The sequence below is a fragment of the Ursus maritimus genome, unplaced genomic scaffold (genome assembly GCF_017311325.1).
Source record: "Ursus maritimus isolate PB19 unplaced genomic scaffold, ASM1731132v1 scaffold_12, whole genome shotgun sequence".
Lineage (NCBI taxonomy): Eukaryota > Metazoa > Chordata > Mammalia > Carnivora > Ursidae > Ursus > Ursus maritimus.
In genome coordinates this window covers 23,918,804-23,938,836 of record NW_024423564.1, presented here as the reverse complement: position 1 = coordinate 23,938,836, position 20,033 = coordinate 23,918,804, and the positions used below count along the sequence as shown (strand labels likewise).

The following is a 20,033-nucleotide window of genomic DNA, read 5'->3' as shown; positions in this document are numbered from 1 at the left end:
AGTCTGCAATAAAACATTCACAAGTTTCCCCTAAAAGCATTTTCTTTGGGAGCATTGATGATGAGATTTTTTTTTCACATAAACTTTTCACATATAAATAAGGAGTTTATTTCAGAGATGATTTTTTTTTTTGTAAAGGTTTCATTTATTTAATGGAGAGAGAGAGCGAGCAGGGGGCAGAGAGAGAGAGAGAAGCAGACTCCCTGCTGAATGGGGAGCCCGAGGTGGGTTTGGTTCCAAGACCCTGAGAACATGACCTGAGCCAAAGGCAGATGCTTAACCGACTGAGCCACCCAGGTGCCCCTAGAGATTTTTTTTAAGAGTGTAAATGTGAGAGGAAGATGCAATAATCCAGTAAATATTTACTTGCACAGAATATTTCTGACAAAATCCATCTTTCCTCATGTTTACATCAAACTCTTAACGGATATTAATTCTATCTGGGGAAACTAATCATAAGCTTGTTTTTCAATGTTAAACTTGATTATGCTCCTAAGCTAGACAGGTTATCTAGCCTAAGCCTGGTTTCTGAATTGTTAGAAGTCACTGAACTTAAGAGATTTCCTGACAGTAATTGCCTTTACAACTTCTCATAAACCTTAAACTTATCATTGGTTTCCCAAACTTCTAAATTGGAGACGTTGTTGTGATTTCCAATAAAAGTCTTTCTAAAATGTTTTTAGGCCTGTAAGAACTTTGATATTTTTCTATAATTTCTTTTGTAATCATTATTTGCATCAAGACTCACAATTAATATTGCAAAACTAAATGTGCACTCAAATTGTTTGCTTATTCTTTATTTCTCAGTAAATCATTATCATCTGTACCAAAAAACCCTTAATAAATGTCAATTGCATGACTGGAATTACATAATCCTGTTACTCTTTTTTCTAGGAGTTTATAATTAGAGACAGATACATTCACAGTTGATATTCATTTTACAACGAATCTTAAGAGCTGCACCAGGGTGCTGAAGTCTCCCTGATGTGCCAGGCATTGATGGATGGCAAGAAAGTAGCTGACCCAGAGTGGCTGGAGGAAGAAGGAGACACTCCAGGAACTGGGACTCTGATTTGTGGTATTCCCTTTAACGTATTAAATATCACTTCTTCCTTATAACAACCCAATTAGATAGATACTATAACTTCCTTTTGATAGATGAATACACAAAAGTTTACAGGATTTAAATAATTACCTCAAATTTATCCAGCCATTAAATGGTGGGGCTGGCAGTTGAGCAAAGGAGGGCAGAACTTCAGAGTTCCTCTTCTAAACTACCACACTATACATGGCAATCCAACCACTTCTGGATACATAACAACGGCACACAATACTGTTAAGAATATTCAAGACTAGAATGAACTGAGGTTTTTTAAAAACGCTAGGAACCAACAATAGAGTTTATTAAATAAAAGCATTACAAGCAAGGAAGTTGAGAACCTCAGTTTGCAAGATAAAACCAAACCTGTGAACTAGGCAGTGATATGGAGGCGTAAGGCAGAACTAGTGAGCTTCCATCTTACCTCAATAAAAAGAGACACCACTAGCCTTTCTAAAGTCGCTACCAGAGCTCAGTTACAGTAGTGGTCCAGAGCCCCAGCCATTCTGTGGTGCAGCTATTTCTAGCAGGGTCTTCCTCCCTTCTCTTTTCTACTCCGTCACAGCCTTAGAAACATCCCACATCAAGATCAGAAAGTGAATAAATTAATCTTCACATTTTCTAATCTTTGAAGATGGTTAGAAATCAGACCAAAATCTGCTCCATTAGAAATGGGCTAGGAAGAAAATCAGGAGTATCTCAACAGGAAGGAGGAAAAAAAAAAAGGAAAACTGGAGTAAAATCAGAATGCACCACAACTAAAATGATGACTGGAAATCTTCAGAAGAAAGTAACTCCAGGGAGCCTAGTTTGCTGTGAATATATTGTGGGGGTTATGACCAAATATGAGGCTTACTATAAGACTTACATGAGACTTCTATACACATGCATGTAGGTGTCAGGAGGATAATAATTTCTAAGGTTTGGTTTGTTATGATTGCAGAAAGAAACTGCTGCTGCCAAACATAAAAATGTATTCAAAAATCAAAGGAAGCAGTCTTAAAATAGCCTGGAAAGATATCTAAATCTGTTTTGTTCCTATTAAAATAAGGATAGTAAGTATAAAGCAGGCAGAAGTCGTTTAAAAGGAAGAGTAGCCATAACCCAGGAACATCATTATTATCATAAGCTAATAATTCAGTGTCATTTCGAAAATATAACTAAGAAAAGTGGTAAAGAATTGGGACAACACCTACTCTTAGGGAGGTAGGCACTTATGAGGAATCAACTGTGAAATGTCTTTTCACGGCCTGTATTTTCATTCTTTTCTTTTTTTTAAAGATTTTATGTATTTATTTGACAGAGATAGAGACAGCCAGAGAGAGAGGGAACACAAGCAGGGGGAGTGGGAGAGGAAGAAGCAGGCTCCTAGCAGATGAGCCTGATGTGGGGCTCGATCCCAGAACGCCGGGATCACGCCCTGAGCCAAAGGCAGACGCTTAACCGCTGTGCCACCCAGGCGCCCCCTGTATTTTCATTCTTTTCTTGTAAGCGAAAACTTAGAATGGCACAATCTATTCTAATCTGAATCCTTGGGGAAAAAGTTCATATATATGAAGCACATCATAGAACTGAACGATTCTGGAAAAGGAGTTGTATTAGTCTGATTTTAGGATTAATATTTAATAGTCTTGGGGCGCCTGGGTGGCACAGCGGTTAAGCGTCTGCCTTCGGCTCAGGGCGTGATCCCGGCGTTATGGGATCGAGCCCCACATCAGGCTCCTCCACTATGAGCCTGCTTCTTCCTCTCCCACTCCCCTTGCTTGTGTTTCCTCTCTCGCTGGCTGTCTCTATCTGTGTTAAATAAATAAATAAATAAATCTTTAAAAAAAATTTAATAGTCTTTTTTTGTGTAGAAAGTTGATGATGGTGTTCTACCATTAACAAAACAGGCACTTAGAGATATGTCTCCTCTAGAAGCGATCAGTTTGTGTTGATAAAGTCACATTTTTGGGGGCCATTGTCCTTGGGAATAACCAAAACATTATTTGCAAGGCAACTAACCAAGGATGAAGGAGGCTGCCAATATCCTTAGAAGAAGAGGGAATTGAAATCTTGGAGGATAAAAACCATTAATTAAGAAGTGAACAAAATACCGTGGAAGTACAAAGCAGAAAGGGCTCACTGGGCATTTACTTGCTACTGGCTCTGAGGAGATAGAGAGAAAAGGGGTGTGGTGTCAGCCTGTAGAAACACAAAGACTGTCACTCTTCAACAGTTTTCCATTAAACACAAAATAACAACTAAATGTCATGGCCTACAGTGCCCTACAAGATCCACCTCTGCCTATGCACCTGTATCTCCTATCATCCTTACATCTGCTGGCCCCTTGCCAGTCCTGAAACAGGGCAAGACAGCTCTCACCCTTGCACCCTATGGACTTTGTATTTATGCTCTTGCCTTTCCTTTTGCCAGGAGGACACTGTTCTCCCAGACTTCTGAATGGCTGACTTGTTTTTACTCATTTGCTCTGGACTCAATTATCTTGTCACTCCTTTGAGGGAGGTTATATATGTAAGGTTGCTGAGAGCATTCTCCGTTGTCTGCGAACATCCTTGTTTCTTCATGGCTAAAACTGTGCTTGGTACATTGTGGACACCCCTCATGTGAAGAACGAAGATGTCATCTGAAGAGAGTTCAGTAGGGACATCACTTCCCTTTTTCTAGATATCATATTTCTGATGCAATTAAAATCATATCAGTTTTTGGGGGAAGCTATATCACTGTGCTGTTTGTGTTGACCTTATTGTTAAAGTAAAACCCTCTATAATCTTTCCACAAAATCTTCTCTTTCCCATGGTCACCTCCATTTTAAATGTATAAATAGGTTTCTACACCCTAGGACGGGATCTTATATTTGTCATTAGCCAACTTTATCATCTCCTATTGTACCAGTCATACATATGTATATGTATATGTAATACATACATATATATTATTTACTTGTCCTGAAACTACTTTGTAAGTTACTCTGCCTCCACGTTTCATGCTACTTAAGAATTTGGATTTCTAGATTTCCCTCGAACAGAACTCAGAAGCTCCTGCGTTGCCAGTCTTTAGAAATCTCAGCATGTTCTTTGCTCAGCACATGGAAACTTATCAGAATTCAACGTAACTTTGGAAACTGAAGAAGTCAGAAATAAATTATTTAGCAAAGAGTAAATGTGGGACCTGAAACTATAAAAATCCTTAAACAGAGCACTGGCCTGTTTACGACACTGGCCATAACAACATTTTTCTAGATATGTCTTTTGAGGCAAGGGAAATGCAAGCAAAAACAAACTACTGGGATTACATCAAAATAAAAAGTTTCTGAACAGTGAAGAAAATAATCAATAAAACTAAAAGACAACCTACTGAATGGGAAAAGATATTTGCAAATGACATATCCAATAAAGGGTTAGTATTCAAAATATACAAAGAACTGATACAACTCAAAATCTCAAAAAACAAATAACCCAATCAAAAAATGTGCAGAAGACATGAGCATACATTTCTCCAAAGAAGACATACAGATGGCCAACAGACGATGAAAAGTTGCTCAACATCACTCATCATCAGGGAAATGCAAATCAAAACTACAATGAGAGTATGGAATTGTTGAATCACTATACTGTACATCTGAAACTAATATAACACTTTATGTTAACTATCTGGAATTAAAATAAAAACTTAAACTACAATGAGATGTCACCTCACAGCTGTCAGAATGGCTAAAATAAAAAATATAAGAAACAAATGTTGGCAAGGATGTGGAGGAAAATAAACCCTCTTGCACTGTTGGTGGGAATGCGAACTGGTGCAGCCACTGTGGAAAACAGTATGGAGTTTCCTCAAAAAATTAAAAATGGAACTACTCTATGATCCAGTAATCACACTACTGGGTATTTACCCCAAAATACAAAAACACTAATTCAAAGAGATACATGCACCCCTATGTTTATTGCAGCATGATTTACAATAACCAAACAATGGAAGCAGACCAAGTGTCCATAAATAGATGAATGGATTAAGAAGAAGTGGTATATACATACAATGGAATATTATTCAGCCATAGAAAGAATGAAATCTTACCATTTGCAACAACATGGATAGAACTACAGAGTATAATGTTAAGCAACATGTCAGTCAGAGAAAGACAAATACCATATGATTTCACTCATATGTGGAATTTAAGAAACAAAACAAATGACCAAAGGAAAAAGAGAGAGAGAAAGACAAACCAAAAAACAGACTCTTAACTACAGAGAACAAACTTATGGTTATCAGAGGGGGGTATGTGAGGGGATGAGTGAAATAGGTGACGGGGCTTAAAGAGTACACTTATCATGATGAAAATAATTATTTTAACAAAGAACAAGGAGTTCACCTGTAAAATGGTAGGATTGGGGTAAACTCTGCATGGGTGTAGTACAAGAATCGAGAATGAGTCATCCGTTAATAAGTAAAGGACAGAGTGAGCATTCACGTGTTTATGATGAATTTCTCTTTTATTTTGCTAGCATATTTCTCAAGCACAGTAACATGGATGGCAGGGGATGCAGAGACAAATCATTGAGCAGAAATCAGGAAACATGGTTTCTAATCCTACTGGGTTACCCAATTGATGAAATCAACTCAAGGAAATTGTCAACTTGAAAATCTGTAAAATGGGTTAAAAATGCTTACTATTATGCCTATAGCTTTGTAAGAGTTAAATGAATTAATAACTGGAAAAGACGTTTTGAAAAACAGAAGGTAATATTCATCAGATCATTAATAATCTTTACCATAAAATTGCTATAGCATAGATCTTTCTAAATCTTTATACAGTCTGAATTCTGAAACCTAACTTAGTACTAGAGTCCGTAAAACACTGACGTAGATTTTTAAACAAATACACAATTATACCTATCCAAATGACTGTGGCTTTTTCAAAACAACCACCTTGGCAGATGTTGGCATTGCTCAGAAGAATTTTTTAACACCTCTTTTTGAGCTGTTTATTAAAGTCAGTTTATGAATTGCCAGAAAAAGGGACACATGACTTTGTATATCTCAGTTAAACAGACAACTTTGTTCACTCAACTTGGCTCTCTTTAGCTTTGTTTACAGGAAATCAAATCCACTCTCAAAGTATGAAAAGAAGTTACTGATGGTATTCACAATACATTACCTCCTGAAGTGACTATTTCTTATAGTCATTTGGATGGACGAGTTATGGGATGGTTATTAAAAAATCAGTTATGTCATGGGGCGCCTGGGTGGCACAGCGGTTAAGCGTCTGCCTTTGGCTCAGGGTGTGATCCTGGTGTTATGGGATCGAGTCCCACATCAGGCTCCTCCGCTATGAGCTTGCTTCTTCCTCTCCCACTCCCCCTGCTTGTGTTCCCTCTCTCGCTGGCTGTCTCTGTCTCTGTCGAATAAATAAATAAAATCTTAAAAAAAAAAATCAGTTATGTCCAATCACAAGTCATTTTGAATGCTACTGATAAATTCGAAAGGTTGAGAGAAAAGCAACAAAGAAAATATAATGTTTGGAAAATAATAAGTAACATAAGAATATCTAAACAACTGGGATTAAAAAAAAACTGAATAAAAGGATAAATAGTAGTTTAAAACTTTGGTCAGGAATATGAAGATTTTTTTGACCAAGAAATGTAACTAGTAGTTTACCATATCTCTGCATACAACGCATAAAGGAGCAGACAACATAAAGGATCTAGTCAGAGTTGGGAAAAAAGCTTTAGCCAAAGAAGTTTATACAAGATCAGAAACTTCATATGGCTGTATCTGCAAACATCTTGGCTAACACATGGTTATTTTCTCACAAACAACAGTCACCGTGTGATACTGTTACTTTTTCTTGTGGTAAAACTGTCTTTCAAAAAGATTAGCCTTAATTTCAATTAATTTCCTTTGAATTTAGATGTTAATCTTTCTATCAAGTGGAGAGTGCGCAGTCATTCAAAGGCCTAACAGGTTTCCATTTAATTTCTTCTATTTGCTTATAAACAACATTGTTGCACTGGAATCAGGATGCTTTTCAAAAATTAAAATCTCTTCCATTAAAAGTAACCATCCATTAAGTAATTTAAAATAATGTAATAATTGACACGGTAATTGGAATTTCATTGAAGGGATACTAAGAGCATATTTTTTCTTATATAGTACTCTGAAAATACAGAGTTTCTATTTTTTTCAATACCCGCTTGCATATTGTTCTTAAAATTGTAAACGAAACACTCATTAAAGCTAGGAAACAAGAAACTGCATAGTGGAAAGAAAAATATGTCTATTTTAACTAGCGATGTGAAACAGTTCTGATGCCATTTAAAATAACTTTGAATGGTATCAACTATTCTTCTTTCATGTATCGTAGCCTGGCTTTAAAGTGAATGAAGATGGAAGAAAAAAAAAAAGAAATCATTGAATAACTCTTTCCCACCTACTCAATAAAAATTTAGAATATAGCGTGCAAAATTTTTATCACCTCAAGACCCCCATCAATAGAACAAAGCACTGAAGTCTTCTTGTGTGTTATGATCACAAGAGAATGTCGGTAATGCATCAGCACTCATGTGGAACTGGTGTCACTGTCTGCTTCAATTACTTCTTTTTGCCTCATTTTAATAAAATAATATATCTCCTGATCACATTAAAAAATTCCACACAAAAAAATTTAGCTCGAACTAGTTCCATTAGAGCAGCTTTGATTATTGTTAAGGATTGATTTGGTCGTCCACGTTTAGTGAGTGTCCATCACGTGACCATGACTCTTCACAGTCAAAGCCCACTATGGTCCCTCTTCCTGTTGTATTTCAGGATTTTCTATTAAGTTCAGTGACAAACCCTAACCAAAGAAATGGGATTAAAAGAACCCACCCATACAATCTCAGTGAAGGCACAGGTCATAATTGTACATGAATGAACTGATGGCTTCCTATAATTTCTGATGTCCTGAATCAGTTCTTAGCAGATTCAATTGTAATGGCAATATCATTAAATTAAACTCTAGAAACCCAGAGTCATTCAGTGAAAAAAAAATGTAGCATACTACTTATATTCTCTATCTATATACAATAGAGGAGATTGAACACTCTGTGATGAGATCTATCCCTTTACTATCCTCTTCATGAATAAACAATGGGCAGCCAGAAGCAAACTTCTTTTCTTCAGAGTAACCCCAAAAGATTTTAAGACCTCAAGAGTTCATGAAGAGTTTGAGAACATAATTTAACAAGGAGTTATTTATAAATTTCAGTCTCTGAAATTTACTATTAATTTTCATCTTTTTAGAGCTCTCACTTGCATATGCTGACTAGTGAAAGCCTATCAAGTAAGAAGAAAACTCATATTTCAAACACACCAGAGTTTGCATAAATAAATTAGAAGTCAGTTTAGTTGACTGACAAAATTATAAGGGCATCTACCAAGAACACAAACCCATAATCGGTTCTGAACCTTATTTCTTGGCCACAGTATTGTATCTGGTTCTGTGGTAATAGTCATTTTCACTCCAAAGATGTACTAGGGAAATGATCTGGAACCCAAATTCCTCTCTAGCTAATTCCTTAGTTTTTATATTCAACATTCACTGAAGCAGTTCGAAGGTAGAGTATTGGATGTTTCACCACTGAAATGTTAACATCCTTGTCAGAGCAAGTTACAGAATAAGATAATAGAAATAAACAGTGCCACTGAGAAATGATACATCCCTAGAAATGGTAAGAAGACTTCAAAAATTACCCATTAAAATGCAACCTGAAACCCTAAAAGGCATTTCTGTTTATAAACTGCAGGGTGATCTAGAATATTTTGTGATTTTTATATTTCAGTTAGCTCTCAATTAAACATTTAAACAAGTGATGTGACAACAGAAGTATTTTCCTTCCTTGATTAAGTATCTCCAATTATTTATAAATTGTTACCTTTTCAAAAAGGCCTCTTTTTTTTCATAGCACTTATCATCTTATATACCAAATATACTTATGGTTCATATTTATTATGATCATATTTATTATGTATTACGTTTCTTCCCTCATGAAAATGTAAGCCCCAGAGGTAATGGACTTTTGCCTGTTCTATTCACAGAAGAATTTCAAATTCCTAGAACAGTGCTGGGCATGTAGTAGGTTCTCAATAAAAAATTATTAAATGGGGGCGCCTGGGTGGCACAGCGGTTAAGCGTCTGCCTTCGGCTCAGGGCGTGATCCGGCGTTATGGGATCGAGCCCCACATCAGGCTCCTCTGCTGTGAGCCTGCTTCTTCCTCTCCCACTCCCCCTGCTTGTGTTCCCTCTCTCGCTGGCTGTCTCTCTGTCACATAAAAAATAAAATCTTTAAAAAAAAAATTATTAAATGAACAAACGTGCAAATGATTCTCTGTGATGCACGATGATTAACAAGGAAGGCATGTACTATCACATTTATCCAACTTATGAAAATATTTTAGCTTTCCATTTTGAAATGTCAGTACCTTTTCTAACGTCGCATATAAGGTCATAGCTGTTGAATTTATTTAAAGCTGAATTTGAAATTACTGACTAAATCCTTATTCCAGTAGTGAACTCACCTACGTACATAGTCTATGTGTGTGTATCAAGAAGATCAGGATCAAAACATTTATGTCACTATCTCTATACCCAATACTTCTCTTTCTACACACCAGGGTATCACCACCACCCCCCGATACTTAAATACATTTCATTTGTCTCATCACATCTTGTAAAAAATGCATTTTGTCAGTATGTACTTCACTTCTGAGTAGAAATAACTGGAAAGGTAGATTTGACAGTACTCCACCCAAAGATACATAGGTGGATGAGCTCTTCAAGAGAAATATTATAGAACCAGAGAAGGGGACAGAATTGGGTGATAAGAGCTAGGAAACAAATGGCAACAGAGAAATAGAGGGTGATGATGGAGGGTGATCTACCTAGAGGTGTCTGCAAAAGATCTGAACTAACTGCTGGGGAGAATTTGATATGGATGTTTTTAAAAGATAAATGAAAACAGATGCTGACTAGCACCCAAGGCCCAGCAGACATTAAACACTGTGAACTTGAAGTAAATCCAATTGGCAGAGTTACTTGAATTTCTCTAATAATATTCAGCAGCCCAGAAGTATAGAAAATGAAAAGTTAGATTAACCCAGAACTAGGGAGCGGAAAACAGGGTGAAATTCAGTTACAATGGAAGGGGCACAGAAATAGTGCACATTCTCCACCCCATTCAAATGCAAAGCTAAAGTTCTAAATTCAAGGGTATAACCATCCTAAGTATATCTTTTTTTTTTTTTTTAAGATTTTATTTATTTATTTGAGAGAGAGAAAGAGAGAGAGAGAGCACAAGTAAAGGGAGCAGCAGGCAGAGGGAGAGAGAGAAACAGGTTCCTTGCTGAGCAGGGAGCATGCTGTGCGACTCGATCCCAGGACCCCTGTTATCATGACTGAGCCAAAGACAGAAGCTTAACTGACTGAGCCACCCAGGTGCCCTGGTATGGATTTCTTTAGATTTATCATATTTGAGTTTCATTCAACTTCTTAAATCTACAAGATTTTGCCTTTTACAGAAAATGGGGAAGTTTTCAAACATTATTTCTTTGTCATCCTCTCCTTCTGTGACCCTTCCTTTGAATGTTAGATCTTTTGTTACAGTCTCACAGTTCCCTGAGGCTCTGCTCATTTTTTTTTCGGTCTTTTTTCTCTCTGTTGTTCAGATTGGTTAAGTTCTGTTGCTCTGTCTCTTCTACTTCACTGATTTTTTCTTCTGTTTTCTCCATTCTGCTGTTAAGCCCATTAACTGAGTTTTAAATTTTAGTTATTATGATTTTTATTGAAATTTTCCATTTGGTTCTTCTGTATATCTTCTATTAGCATTCTGATACATATTATTTCCACCTGAGATCGTATTCGGTAAAAGGACGTTAACTCTGATTGTCAAATTGGTGACACAAGGTATTTGTTCTCCAGAGAATATAAGTGAAGGTAAACTCTATTATTCCTAATTTCATTCAATGTTAGGTAGGTAAGAATCCATATTAATGGAGTATTACCTGAGAGGTCACAGTCTAGTCATCATATGAAAAGTTTATCCCTGGGTCAAGTCAGACCATCCAAATCTGCATATCTAGCCTCAGAGAAATGTTTATGCTATAATGTGCCAAGGCACTATACTGGGCCTTTTTCGAGCAACATAATAAGCAAGTGTATAACTAATAAGTAAAAAATTATATGTAGGAATGCTATTAAGAGTATAATGTACTACATCTCAAAGTGTCCCTTTATGACAGTAATGGAAGAATTTCTCTCAGCTCTGTACCACAAGAAGTTGAATAATCAATTTATATTATAATTTTGAAAGTTATGAAACCAATAATTTCCTTGCTTTGGCTGCCAGGAAGTTCAGAGTCAAATGTGCTAATCCCTCCAGTATCTTATGGCATAGATTTTGTATATTCACCTTACCCATGACTTCATTTATTTTTCAAACAAGATTTTACCTTTACCCAGATTTCTTTGTATATTTGTTTTTTTCCCCCCAGTTCTACAGTATGCATTTTGGTACCTGTTTTCATTTATTTTGGAAAAGGGAGATAAGTGAATATATTTTCAAAAGATAGAGGGTTTGTAAGCCCTAACTAAGACAGGAAATAAACTTCAGGTTTGTTCTCGACTCACAATAGAAACTTAATGAATGCTGCCATTTTAATCCCACACTGTCTCTTTCTCAGGAGACCCTACAAGAATATATTTGTTGTCACATGATTTACACTAGGTGTGTTAGACGGAGGTTTCTGAAGGGGCAAACACAAGTACTACCTGGAGGACTGAGGCTCCGCTGTGGAGAAACTGAAGACCACTTTCAGCTGAGTCAATTCCACCAGTGGCCAAAATGGGAAATCCAGGCAAAGCACGAGCAATGGAGGTCACGGCTCTCAAAGCAATAGGTCTAATTGCTGTGCCTACAGAAAATGAGAATAATCAATGGTTAGCATAATGACCATTTGAGCATACTGCCTTATACTCATTATTGTGTAATGGTAATGCTCTACTAGAAAAAAGTCAATTTTCTTTATCTTTACTTAAGATGTGTGTGTTTGTGTGAGAGAGAGAGAGAGAGAGAGATACATATACATTGCCATGTCTTAAAGTATGTTAATTCGTAAATGGATGTGTATTTATTTTAAGAATCTTGATGCTATTCTTGCAAGGAAATGTGTTATGCAAGTGGATATAGCAACTTTAGAACTCCTGCATAAAATACATGCATAATACAATTTGATATACAGTAATGTGTAAAAGATTATATGGAATATTCAAGCATCTGTTTTAAAAAGAACAAGGAACAGCAGATTTTGAAAAAGAAAAACAATCACATACAGTGCATAAATAGACATACAGCTCTGTTATGTTTCCACTAAGTACAAAGCAGCTGGTGTGAATAGAGATACTGTGAAAACAAGCAAGGTGCTGATGAATTTACAGATTCCATATTGCTTTTTACATGTATTACTCGCAATTTGATGAAATATAGTGAGCCTAATCGAATTTTTCATACATTAGAAAGTTTCCACCAAGGTAAAGACCATTTACTGGAATTCAGTAATTAAAGAGTATGTGCTTAATTTTTATACTTCACTCAGCCAGTTATTACCAATATATTATTCCCTAATCATAATAAAAACTTCATGGATGGACAGAACACTTGCAGGTCATTTTAAAAATGATTATACTGTATTAAAGCTGCTTTCAACGCTCAAGGTTAACATATCCTGAAGTAAACTAATGTTTTCATCAGATCGGAATATAATTTGGTATTTCTGGTGTGGAGTCATAAGCCATTGTTCTTTAAAGGTATTTTCTGAACTAAAAATAGTTCCATTTGGCCAAGAATCTGACATTGCCTCAAAAACACAAATAAGCAATTGGTAAATTCAACCTTATGTGGTGAGCACTTTACCCTTACCTCCACCACCACAAGCATCTTCACCAACATTATCACTATGTATTTATGGGAGGGTTCACTTTGAGGAAGCACAAAGAATTTTCCTTGAAATTAGTGGACTTCTTTTTATCCTGCTCACATCCATTTCAGAAGATATTAAATTATGGGTAACTGATGTTTTTGCATTTAACACCAAAAATGTTTGTGGAAATGTTTGTTCCTATTGCTCCCACACCTTAAAATTTTCCTCTGGATATTAATGTTTCTCAGTCAAGAACGTTCAATGCTGACATTTCAAAATTCCATAATGGACACCGAAATACAAGGCAGTAAGTTAGGACGAATTAGACACTGAACGTCAGGGGCACCTGGGTGGCTCAGTCATTAAGCGTCTGCCTTCGGCTCAGGGCGTGATCCCGGCATTCTGGGATCGAGCCCCACATCAGGCTACTCTGCTGGGAGCCTGCTTCTTCCTCTCGCACTCTCCCTGCTTGTCTCTCTCTCACTAGCTGTCTCTCTCACTGGCTCTCTCTGTGTCAAATAAATAAAATCTTTAAAAAAAAAAAAAGAAAGAAACTGAACGTCAAGATCCTATTTCTACTTCAAAGTGTTTATCAGTGACTTCTTCATCTGTTTGAGAGGTAGAGAAGGTAACAGAGTAGACAGAAGAATGCACAGCAAGAATACACACCCACACTGACACCCACATACACGCTTATATGTACAAATCTTTAGCTGTACTAAAAAGAAATCTGAGTAAGAATAAAAGTTAAAGAAAAGCATTTTAAAGGAAATCTGTAATTTAAATAAATCTTTTAGAGTGACATATATCTATCTGCATAATATAACAGATATGTTCAATACATACCAAGCTGATGGCTTCTTTACACACATGTTACTTTGAAGTGATAAACACTGGGATTTTTTTTTTTTTTCTTATTTAGTTGACCCTAGAGAGTAAAGGAAATCTGAGCTAAGCAGATAAATAATTTATTTCTAACTGCACTGTTAGAAGACTATCATTAACACTAAGGGATAAAATTTCAAAGTGGTACACAGGGATTTGGCCACATATTCCAATTGATATTAATGGACATCAAATGGCAAAATCCCAGAACACAGCTTTGAAAATTTAACCAGTTACATTTAAAGGGCAACATTATTACACAGGTGTTAAAAAACACCAGCAAATCCTCAGTGGCATTTGAAGATGTTCAATTAGGTCAATAAGACATTTTCTATTTCATGTTTTTCTTTCTTTTCTAAGACTTTCTAATCTACCTAATGAACGTGAAAACCTTTCAAACTAATAAAGGCATCTTCTTAAAAATTAAGAGTAATTATGTTCTCTCAGGAAATGTGATCCAAAAATGAAGAAATGGGTCCTTCTGTTACTGCGTAACAGTAAATTCAGTTTTTATTTCCATTATAAGTTCCATTTGATTAGTTTTCTTTGTAACTCAACTGATTTAATATGAAATATAATCTACCTGTTCTCAGAGAGCATTTTTATGGGGAACAGCTTTTAAAAATGACTTTTATCTACCCTGAAAGGTTTCTGGAAGGAAATCTTTTAAAAGTATATAAAAGGATCTTTCTAAATTGCTATATAGAAATTTCTTTTTAGTTTTAAAATGACAGGAATAAAGAAATAATAGGTTCAAGATAAAAATAAAAGTTTCAGAATAAGGAAAACACATATATCAATACTATACAGAGTTGTACACATGTCAATGAAAACACATAAATATTTCCAGGATCACAGCTATTTTGATAAGGATTTTTACCATTTTGTCACTGCTACAGTAATTAATGATTCTAGATCAAAGCCCAGGGAGGAAGAAGCCAGTTTGAGAGGCTTAAGGAATTGAATGTGGACTCCATCTATAAGAAAATGACAAGGTTTAAATCAAGAAATTGAAATCCTATAAGCTTAAATGAACTCATAGGGAACATGCAATTTAAATTAAGCCCTCATCCACATGGGATGGCCAGATGAACCTGATGCCTAATGGGAAATTCAGTTATATCAAGTCATTCTGTTCCAGCCGTGTGGAATGCTCCACTCAGGGTCAAGCCAGTCTGAATTCCCAAATTTTGAAACAAGCTGAAGGTTTAAACAACCAACCAAACAAACAAAAAATGAACTGGCATTCCAACACTGCTGCCAAGAGCTCTGATTGGTTCTAAAGCAGCCTACTAGAAAAGCTGGTGGACTAGACTGAACTGTAACTTTTGACATCTAATCAGTCTAGGCCTTCCTTAGAATCACATCTTGAAATGCTAATCAATGTGCTGAAGTCATAGATCTCCTCTGAGAAACTTCACAGAACATTTTTGGATTGATTCCTATTCTAAAAAAAAAAATTTTAATAAGCCAGAGATTTTTTAATTAAAAGTTAATCAATCTGTGTCATGGTGAGCACTGTGTATTGTGTAAGACTGATTAATCACAGACCTGTATCCCTGAAAAAATAATATATTACATGTTAATAATAAAAAAAGAGATGAAAATTTTAAAAAATTTAAAATAAATAAATAAATAAATAAATAAATAAATTTTTAAAAGTTAATCAATCTGATTTGGATGATTTTTCTTCTTAAGAAAATGATTGTATCACTTGCCAGTATCATTGCAACAATTTTAAAATGCTACCATTAACAATAGTGCTATGTATTGATATGTAAGCATTAAGGTATTATGATTGAATCAGTTTCCTTATGCAGGCCTCACTTATCCATTCATTTGTCCATCTGTCTATCCGAGAAATGTCTATTAAACACCTATGCCTTTAAAAAAATTGTACTAAAGCTGAAAATCTCTCAAGAATGATCCCAGTTAATCAGTTTGTGTCCTAACCACGTTGTCACCAATGACAGATAACCCAAAACACTAGTCCCTATGATTTTAGGAGGCTGTTTTAAGTCAAATAATATGAATCCAATTATTTATTCTGTACAGATGACCCATTAGGAAAAATTCACATTCATTTAAGCATCATACATTTTATAAATACTATTAATATGAATTTTAGGAAGAAGGCAATTTGAGGATGAACTAGTTACAGCATCAGACAGACAACAGGGCCAACTGCTAGGGTTCAAATCCTAACTCCACTACCAGCAAGCTATGTGACTCTGAAAATTTCTTAATCTCGTTGTACCTCTGTTTTTTTCATCCATAAAATAATAAAATTACAATCACAACTTCATAGAGTTTTTTTTGAGGATTAAATTATTTAATATATATAAAGGGCTAGCACAGGGTAAAAACTATACAGGTGTTTGCTCTTCTGATCTGTACTACCTACAAGGACAATTGATTTCAGAGGGAGCATCCATTCAGTTTATGTTGACAGTGCCTGCTATCTTTCTGCTGTGTATTTAGCAATGCAATTAAATTTTTTTTTAATTAGAGACAAAAGCATGATGTCTATGATGGTAGAACTCGATATCCCCTGAAACACACATCCACCCTCTTTCCCCCCTCTCCTAACCGCTCTCATTTGGTAGTGTCATAACCTCGTTGGTAAGATTACTTTAACTGACTCCAAAGGCAAAAATCTCAAAGGCAGTCATCAATATATTTAAGATTTTTTTTTTGAGAATCCAAAGGTCCAAGCATTAAACCAATATACAAGGATTTTAATGACAGCTTCAGAACTCAAGTTTATTGGTGAAAAGGGTAGAGTTTTACTTTGCATGACTAAATCCTCGAAGAGAAAGGAATTTTTAATGGGCAGGATAGTGTGGAACATATGCTAATTTTGGATAACTGGAATTTTGAATAATTGAGTTTAATTCTGTTTGTTTTTTCCCTAATCATTTCACTCCTAGGATAGCTACTGTTGCACAATTAATTGTTAGAGCTAAGTCCACAATAAACTCCCTGATAATAGCCCTAGCTGGCAATAAAACAGAAAGTGGGTTATAATACTCACTCGTGCTCACTGTGTATACAAAAAGAAAATGTAGTTTTAATTTGCTTACATTAATTAAAATACAATGAATTAAGTAGATAATAAATTCATTAGAAATTGAACTTTGCCTACCTAATTGTTAATAATTTTAAAATCATCTAGAAGAAAGAAAATATTAGCAAATCAAGAATTTCAAGGATTTGAGCTGAAAGACTGATTTTTGTAAAATACTAAAATACACATAAGTCAAGCACCAAAAAATTTATGCTTTACTAAAACAAGTTTAAAATGCTAATGAACCTAATATACTGATAAATATGTGAAGCATAGCTATTTAAAAATACATCTTTACACATGGATTAAAGTCCTCTGAGACAATTAGCATAATTCAACTGGAAACTGAAGTACTAAAAGGATCCAGGGTTATATGCTGAGATATGAAATTTAAAGAGGAGAAATGGGAGAAAGAAAATCAATTGTTTTATGTTGTTATTTTACTTTATTGGAAAAAAAAGAAAATTATCTTAAGAAAATGTTTTAATTTTACTTGACTATTTCAAGAATTTTTCCCTAAGTCTTTATATGTTTATTTGCTTCATAATATATTCAATATGTTCAGAGCCAATTCACATTCAGTAACTTGGTACCTAGCATGTGCCAAGCATTTTATTTTAAAGCAAAAGAATTAAGACTATTCATCAAAGAGGGGGCCGTTCTCCTTTCTGAAAGTATCAGCTGCTGGTAGTGGAAGGATTAGGAGGTCCCGTTCAGGGAGTGATTTCCTTGGGCTGGACCTGAGGTTGAGGCTTCCTACAGATTGTGCAACGTAACCCTCACGATGCTGTGAAGGTAGGTGCTGTCATCTCTCTTTCGTATATGAAGAAAGGGAAGCTCAGACTGAATAAATAACCTGTTTGATGTCACACAGTTTAAAAGGGACAGACTGGAATCAAACACCAAGTCTCTGTGACATGAAAGTCCGTTCTCTTCAGCTGTTACTGAGAAATGACAGTGCAGCATTTATGAAGACGATCATCTTCATATTGTCTTTGCCTAAGAAAACCAGAGCATAGGTTCTAATGTCCAACCAATGAGGTGGAAGTCTCAGCTCGCTTACTTTATATAAGTGTGACTTTGAGCAAACTCCTTAACTTCCTAAAACATCCGTTTTCCCTATCTGTGAAACAGGTCATTAATAACAATATCAGAGCAAACTGGGGAGAATTAAATGATACAATTCACTGAAAGCACTTGGCATACTGCCTGGTTCCTAGTATACATAGGCTAATATTACTATCAAAGCTAGAGAAAACTAAGCAGAAAAATAAACATTCAGCTACAAACATATGGGGATGAACACTTAATACTTAAGGGGTGTTAATTAACCTCTTAGATCTCAAATTTGGAGATTCTCTTGTAATTCATATGTCACTTCATTTGTAAAAAATATACTTTGAGTGTATGATTATAAATGCATATGTTTGGGGGCTCCTGGGTGGCTCAGTCAGTTAAGCATCTGCCTTCAGCTCAGGTCATGATCCCAGAGTCCTGGGATCGAGCCCTGCATCAGGCTCTCTGCTCAGCCGGGAGTCTGCTTCTCTCTCTCCCTCTGCCACTCCCCCTGCTTGTGCTCTTTTACTCTGTCTCTATCTCCATGTCAAATAAATAAATAAAATCTTTTAAAAAATTTTAAAAATGCACATATTTGTGTAAATAAATCTTTATTAGATTTATAATGCAATGGCAATGTCTAAATGTATATGTCTTTCCATCCAGAAACTCCACTTTGAGGAATCCATTCCATTGGTTCATAGATACAAGGTTACATGTACAAGGATCTTCCTTGAAGTATTGTTTTTCATAGCAAAATAGTGAAAACAACATAAATGACCACCAATAGCTATGCTATTAAATAAATTATAGTTCATCCATATACAACATCTTAGAAATTTTTAAAAAAGATTTCATTTATTTATTTGACACAGAGAGAGAAAGCACAAGCAGGGGGTAGGGGCAGAGGGAGATGGAGAAGTAGAGGAACCTGCTCTTGATCCCAGGACCCTGGGATCATGACCTGAGCAGAAGGCAGAAGTTTAACCAACTGAGCCACCCAGAAGCCCAATATTCTAGAAAACCTTTAAAACTAACATGGATGGGGCACCTGGGTGGCTCAGCGGGTTGAGGGTCTGATTCTTGGTTTCAGTTCAGGTCATGATCTCATGGGTCATGGGATTGAGCAGCCCCCCCCCCCCAATCAGGCTCTACACTCAGAGGGGAGTCTACTTGAAGGTTCTCTCCCTCCACCCCTCATCCCCACTCTCTCTCTCATAAATTAAATCTTTTTTTAAAAAAAATAAATAGAAAAAATAAAACTAACATGGAAATAATTCAGTATAAAATGTTGAAGTGTTGGGGCGCCTGGGTGGCGCAGTTGTTTAAGTGTCTGCCTTTGGCTCAGGGTGTGATCCCAGAGTCCCGGGATCGAACCCCACATCAGGCTCCTCCAATGGGAGCCTGCTTTTTCCTCTTCCACTCCCCCTGCTTGTGTTCCCTCTCTCGCTGGCTGTCTCAGTCAAATAAATAAATAAAATCTTTAAAAAAAATGTTGAAGTGTTAATAACAAGTAGCAGAACAATATATATGATGTGGTCCCATTTTCAGTTAAAAAAGTATGATTACATTTAGTATGTGGGCATGTAAATGCATAGAACGTTGAGTTTCAAACTGTTAACAGTTATCTCTGGGGGTGGTGCTGAAGAAGTTTCAGGGTTGATATCTATACTTCCATATTTGATTCCTTTAGATAAAAAATGTTTATAATTTACTTCTGCAATAAAAAGTGACTAGCTTTAGAATGCTCCCAAAATTTACAATATAGGAATAGGAAACTATTAGATTTTTTGTTGTACAACTTTTATAGAGGGGATGTGCAACGATTCTATACTTTGCACATTCAGGAGAGTACATTTAGTCCTTTTTCCAACATTTTAAGTAAAATATTAACAAATTCAGAATATGTCCAGAATATAATGATCTCTCTCTGCCTATGCGCACACGCACACACACACACGCGCGCGCACGTGCACA

The 20,033-nt window shown here is 35.9% G+C and overlaps 1 protein-coding gene across 2 annotated transcripts in view; it reads right to left on the bottom strand.

Annotated features, from left to right (window-relative positions):
- The window catches only part of DPYD (dihydropyrimidine dehydrogenase), a 788,358-nt gene that overhangs the window by 133,514 nt on the left and 634,811 nt on the right, over positions 1-20,033 (bottom strand). For both annotated transcript variants that reach the window (XM_040626997.1, XM_008697678.2), the window contains exon 19: positions 11,901-12,043. In XM_040626997.1, the coding sequence (XP_040482931.1) occupies positions 11,901-12,043 (143 nt within the window). The remainder of the gene's footprint in view (positions 1-11,900; positions 12,044-20,033) is intronic.